Source organism: Triticum aestivum, chromosome 3B (genome assembly GCF_018294505.1).
Source record: "Triticum aestivum cultivar Chinese Spring chromosome 3B, IWGSC CS RefSeq v2.1, whole genome shotgun sequence".
Taxonomy (NCBI): Eukaryota; Viridiplantae; Streptophyta; class Magnoliopsida; order Poales; family Poaceae; genus Triticum; species Triticum aestivum.
Genome location: NC_057801.1, coordinates 777,221,199 through 777,228,156, shown reverse-complemented (window position 1 = coordinate 777,228,156; position 6,958 = coordinate 777,221,199). Strand labels below are relative to the sequence as shown.

Sequence of the window (6,958 nt, the reverse complement as noted above, 5' to 3'; positions counted from 1 at the left end):
GCGATCATAATCGCAACCAATGTAACAACTGATCCAACGGCATAATGATACCAAGCCTCGGTATGAATGGCATATTTTCTAATCTTTCTAATCTTCAAGCGTATTGCATCCATCTTGATCTTGTGATCATTGACGACATCCGCAACATGCAACTCCAGTATCATCTTCTCCTCCTCAATTTTTCTAATTTTTTCCTTCAACAAATTGTTTTCTTCTTCAACTAAATTTAACCTCTCGACAATAGGGTTGGTTGGAATTTCCGGTTCAACAACCTCCTAGATAAATAAAATCTATGTCACGTTGGTCGGCATTGTCATAAACAATAAATGAACCAATAGTTATGAAAAGATAATATATACCACATCTGAATCATAGACAGGACGAGGGCCGACGGGGGCGGATACCAAAACCATCGCACTATATAAGATGCAAAAATAAAAGTAAGAAAATTAAGATTTTTTTCCTTTCAGAAAGAAGATAAGAACAAGAGGCTCACCACGGTGGTGCCGGCGACGAGATCGGCGCGGGCGATCGACGGCGATGAAGACGGGGACGGAATGTGACGGACCGCTAAACCTAGACAAATATTAAGGAAAATGGAGCTTGGAGGTCGAGCTTGGAGAGGAGAAAGCTTAAGTAGTGTGGCTCGGGCATTCCATTGAACACCTCGTGTGCATAGTAGGTGAGCTAGAGCACCACAAAGCTCTCCCCTCGCCGGCCACGAAAAACAGAGCACTGGGAGTGCTCTGCTCGTGGGCGAGGGGTAGATATAGGCAACTAATTAATCCCGGTTCGTGCCACGAACCGGGACTAAAGGGCATCCTTTGGTCCCGGTTCATTCCACCAACCGGGACCAATGGTGGTGGGTCAGGAGCGAGGCCCATTGGTCCCGGTTCGTCCCACCAACCGGAACCAATAGGTCCTGCCGAACCGGGACCAATGGCCCACGTGGCCCGGCCGGCCCCCGGGGCTCACGAACCGGGTCCAATGCCCCCATTGGTCTCGGTTCTGGATTGAATCGGGACTAATGGGCTGACCCGGCATGGACCATTGCCCCCTTTTCTACTAGTGTAAGTTTGGGACGAGAATGTAATATCATAGAATCATATGATACAAGGTTCCACTTGATACTTCAAATTCATTGATAATGATATTTCTTCCTATTCTGATTTTAGCATTTTTCACCAGATCAATTGATACGACAAGGAATGGCATATCAGGCATGTTCTAACTTGAATTTGGCCTTTTAGGTTTGATCTTATCTTCGAGAGACTTATTTGGTGTTGATGATAGTTGTAGCATAAAATATTATGAAGTGTATATTGACCTTCTAGCAAAATCGATAAGATTTGATAGTCCATTTGCGTCAATGCTCAGAGGGTGAGATCTGAGATGTATTTCTCCCTGACCGGCATGGTACACAACCACACAAGCTGATCGGACGACGTGCACGACTGCCAGGTCCCTATGTGGCCTTAGGACTCGCATAGACGGAGTGCCGGCCCAATGCGCATGCAAATGTAGGTGAAGATGGCATTATCTATCGGTCCCGAGCGATGTTTATTGGGCCAGTCAGCTAGAGACATGAGATTTTTTTCCCGTTGCAACACACGGGCATGTTTGCTAGTATATATATATTCCGAGATCCCAAAACAATGCCTTCGCAAGACCATTGCCAGATACAAACAATGAAAGCCAAACCTTGGGCTTTCACCCAGGAGATCACGGCTCTGAACTCGCGAAGCACCGCCAAAAATGTTGTTCACCTTGGTTGCCGCCCCCTCCTGCCAAGGCCACCACTGCAAATGCCCAATACGTGACACATAGGAAAATGCTGCCAGTCTTCAACACAACCAAAACTCCTATCCGCTATTACAAGTCTCCGATCGCAGGCACCATGACTTTTTTCACTACATGTTCCATGGCACCGACAAGACAGTGAAGCTTCGCGCCACACCCTCATAAAGCCTCTCTGGCTGAAGATGAGGGCACCCCCGACCGGAACAATTCCGATCTAGATATCGAGTGATGCAATGCGCCAAAAGCTATCCAGATCGAGGAGGCCAGCATGAAGCAGATCGAAGTTATGGAGCTTGAAGAATAGCAGGGCCAACCACCGCTGGGCTCCCCTAGATCCCGATGGCCGGATCTGGGTAGTGCCACGCCTAACATCCTCCCCCAATGCATCCCCAAATGGCCACGAAACCGGTAGCCGCCGCCACACCCATGTGAGGACGTGAGGCCTGCCACCGGTCACCGGGATCCTGGGCCCCAGTGCGCGCCGATGCATCTCCCAACCTGCTGTCCTAGCTACAGGAGGGAAGCCGCCGCGGGAGAGAGCCTGGCCGCCGCTGTCGGCCGCGAGGGCTTCACCAGGGGGCGGCGCGGCGTGAGGAGGGGAAAGAGCGGCGCTGGTGTGTGGATTGCTGTCCGCGGCCGAGTCGCCCTGGGCCGGGTGTCGCGGGAAGAGCCTTTTTTCGCGGAGGGGTCGAGCCGATCGATTGGTTATGATGAGCTCTTCTTCCATAATATCCTTTACAAACATGGTTGGCTAATACACCATTAGCAATGGTTAGTTTACTCTGACCATACAAGAGAGAATATCAGGGGCTCAGTGCTAACACGCCTTAGATGTTTAGATGTTTTAAGAAAGGTTAGGCGCCTAAGATTTTGGGAATAAGGGAGTATGTGTTGAAGATAAAAATATATTATTTTGATGCTCAAAATGTATGCATTAGTGTAAAGAGAAACAGGAATTATACCATCGAATTTACAGCCGCACATCATTCAAATCCAATAACTTTATTGACAGACCCCTGAACGTACTTAAAGGTAATAGGAAGAGGTTTTTGAGGGAACTATTGAAGATGCTGTAATAGGATATTGAACGTGGTTGTTGTCATCTACAATTATTCATCTCCATTCAAGGCTCTTGAACGTGGATGTCGTCATCTCCGACAAACCTGCTCCAGAACCAGTGTCCCTTCCAGACGAGCACCATCTCCTCGATGGGTACGTTCTTGGTCTCCGGCAGGAAGAGCGCGACGAAGACGGTCATGACCACCCCCCATCCGGCGAAGAAGTAGAAGAGCCCGAATTTCATGTGGCAGAGCATCGTGAGGAAGGCCTGCGCGATGACAAAGGTGAAGAGCATGTTCACTGATACATTGATGCTCTGGGCAGCCGACCGGATCTCCAGTGGGAAGATCTCGCTCGGCACAAGCCACCCCAGCGCACCCCACGACCACACGAAGCCCGCCACGTACAAGCAGATGAAGAGCACCACCGCCGCCGCGTAGCCTTTGGGCATCTCTCCAACGCCGCTCGTCCTGAACCTTGCCGCGATCAGCGTCCCCACCGCGAGCTGAGACACTAGCATCTGCGCGCCACCCTGCAGGAACAACTTCCGCCGCCCCAGCCTGTCGACGATGAGCATCGTCACCAGCGAGCCAAGCACGAGGACGCCGCCTGTCATCACTGACGACACGAGCGACGCGTCCCCTTTAAAACCGAGTGTCTCAAAAAGCACGGGTGCGTAGAAGTTGATGACGTTGATGCCAGAGAGTTGTTGGAAAAAGGGGATGAGCACGGCCATGGTGAGCTGCGCGCGGTACTTGCGCATCAGGATGTTGCGCCAGGGATGTTGCACTAGCTTTGACACCTCCCTTGCTGCCACCAGGTCCGCGTACTCTTGGCAGATGTCGTCGGTGCCACGAATACGGCGTAGCATTCGGCGGGACGCCTCTGGGTGACCTCGCTCCATCAGTGAGTTGGGGGTGTCAGGGAGGAAGAGTGAGCCGAGCGTGATGACCGCCGCTGGCACAGCCGCGAGCCCCAGGCTGAAGCGCCAACCATGGCCGCCTTTGATCTTGTTGGTACCGTAGTTGATGAGCTCTGCTGTCAGGATGCCGGTGGTGATCATTAGGTTGAAACCGGTGCCGAGCATGCCGCGGAGACGCGCCGGTGCCATCTCCGACATGTACAACGGCACCGACTGCATGCATGCGTATCAAAGTAATCAATCAATTGTACTTTTACACACTTCATTCATCATGTGTACTCACTATATGCCCGAAATTATGTGGCGTGCACATACTATTGGATGTTTTTGACTACATTCACCATCAATATATACTTTCATAGTTTCTTGCACAATTATCGATTTATTTCTGCACATAGTAGTGCAGTGGGATAGACACGGACGAGATACTACAAGACATCACCTAGCACCTCCTCAGTTCATGCTTTTCTTTTATACTATTTTTACTACTTCAAAAATTGTCAATGGGACTTTTTGTTTAGTTGGTTTTCAATCTATATATCTTCCCCGTTGGTCCATGTATACCTAAACAAATGAAATAAAGAAATGAATGTGCCCCATATATGTCTCATTCTCTTCCCATTTCTGCGTTCGTACGTGTTGATGCAACTGTTAATGTAATTAATCAATAACTACTCTATGCGTATCAAAATATAAGGTGTTTTTGGACACTATCGTAGTGTTAAAAAAGTTCTTACATTAAGTTACGGAGGTAGTAAAGACACAAACGAGTGACGCAGAACAACAAAGCAGTCAAGCTCTTTGAAATTTCTGGCTTCAACTTGGGCGATATATATTTGTATGTGGCGGCATTTTGATGTGACCTTCAGGGAACATATATTTGCATACGGAACTGTGATGTGACCTTGATGGCGACATATATTTGCATACGGAACTGTGATGTGACCTTGATGGCGATATATATAAATATATTTGCACACGCAACATCTCATCTCATGCAAAAAAGTCATTGGAGTGAACAACCTCGTACCTGATTGGCGAAGCCAATGCCGACTCCGAGCAATGTGCGTCCAACGATGAGCATGGCAATGTTCTGCGCGGCGCCGTTCAGGGCCGCTCCCACGAGAAAGGCGAAGCCGCCGGCAAACATGGACCACCTGCGGCCTAGGACACGGGTGACGGTGGAGGCAAAGAAGGAGGCGATGAGGGCGGCGAGGTAGAGCGAGGAGGTGAAGGCCTGTAGCAGCTGGTTGTCGTACCGGCAGTACTGGTTGCTCTTGCTCGCCTCCTGCTTCTTCCAATACACCTCTGGGAAGAACTTCAAGAGGAACGGGTCCATGGACGTGACGCCGCCTGAGATGCCAATGTCATAGCCAAAGATGAGGCCGCCGGTTGAGGCGACGATGCAGGTGAAGACGACGTACAGGGTGAGCTTGCCAGGGTATGACTTTCCACCGGCTGTGTTCATCATGACGCCGCCGGCCATGGTTGATCGAAGCTAGGGTTGGTAGGATCGAAGCTAGGGATACTTGCTAGCTCACTATTAAGGATGGAATATATGATGCCAGCATGCCACGGAGGAGAGGGAGCGCAGCTCAATCTGCTTATATCAAGGACAAAGCTTATAAAAGAGTGAAGTGCACTGTAGGTCCTTAAACTATTTCAGGGGTGTCACATAGGTTCTCGAACTATGAAAATCGTCATTTAGGTCCTCAAAGTACAGTAAGTGTGTCATCCAGGTCAAAAATCTCACTAACCCCCTCTAAATGGCCAGCTGGCCTGGTGAACAGTGCGAAAAATAAAAAATATGAACAAAAAGATCTGAAAATCTTTGGCATCAAAGATACCCCTGGTGCGTGAATAGTAAAAATGTTCATTAATTCAAAAAAACGTTCACGAATATGGGAAAAATATTCGCGACTTTAAAAAAGTTCACAAACAATAAATTTGAAAATATGTTCTCGAACCACAAATATTGTTCGTGGGTATGGAAAAAAATGTTCGCGAACCACAAAAATTCCTGACTTTAAAAAATGTTAGTGAACTTTTTATTAAAGTCGCAAATATTTTTTCCGAATTCATCGTTCGCGATCATTTTATCAAAGTCACGAATATTTTTTCCAAATTCATCGTTCGTGAACATTTCTTTAAAGTCATGAATATTTTTTCCAAATTCATCGTTCGCAAACTTTTTTTAAACTTGCGAATATTTTTCCCAAATTCATCATTCGCGAACATTTTTTTAAAGTCGTGAATATTATTTCCAAATTCATCGTTCGCGAACTTTTTTTAAACTCATGAATATTTTTTTGAAGTCGCGAATATTTTTTTTCCAAATTCATCGTTCGCGAACATTTTATTAAAGTCACAAATATTTTTTCCAAATTCATCGTTCGCGAACTTTTTTTGAACTAATGACAATTTTACTGTTCACGCGGCAGGGTCTCTTCGATGACAGAGGATCTCAGTTTTTTGATATTTTTTTATATTTATTCTTTATCGTGTACTGTTCATCACGCATAGGAATTCAAGACTGTTTGCCGCGTACTGTTACGGTTACTGTTTATGTGCCAGCTGGCCAGTTAGAGCCTGTCAGGGAGATTTTGGACCTGAATGACACACTTACTGCACTTTGAGGACCTAGATGATGATTTTCATAGTTCGAGGACCTACGTGACATTCCTGAAATAGTTCAAAGACCTACAGTGCACTTCACTCCTTATAAAATTGTGCTCCTCGAGAATGGGCTGGGCTACGTACTCCCACCTGGCTTAGGCCGAGTTCGGTTTTTTGGATTAAATCCCAACAGTGAACTAAGCCCTGTAGGGACTGAGTGGATCCCCTGTCCAATTACTCATTTTGAGACCTTTTACAGTACATCAAAGATAAATTAGCCGTCCATTTAAGTCTGACGAACGCAGCAGATTGTCTGATACTACAGCATGATTTGGGTAGTATATTTAGATCTTCGGGGTATTTTGGGTACTAATCAAATCAAAACTCAGGCAGCCCAAGGACAGCCAAGCTACCGGAACAAAGCACTACCCCGACGGCCGAAGATATGCCGACGGCCCCTGTTGGCCTACTCCGGGCTCTGCCGACAGCCAGGTCCAGGCCGTCGGCGTAATAAGGCTGTCGGGCTTTCCGTATGTATGCCGACGGCCCCCGTCGCCACAG

General features: G+C 47.6%; 1 protein-coding gene across 1 annotated transcript; it reads right to left on the bottom strand.

The window, feature by feature from the left end:
- Positions 1–2,923: 2,923 nt before the first annotated feature.
- Positions 2,924–5,267, bottom strand: LOC123066521 (sugar transport protein MST3-like). The gene is made up of 2 exons (XM_044489581.1): positions 4,812–5,267; positions 2,924–3,994 (listed from the first exon to the last, which is right to left on the bottom strand). The coding sequence occupies exons 1-2, from the start codon at positions 5,265–5,267 to the stop codon at positions 2,924–2,926; spliced, it is 1,527 nt and encodes a 508-aa protein (XP_044345516.1).
- Between the last annotated feature and the right edge of the window lie 1,691 nt (positions 5,268–6,958).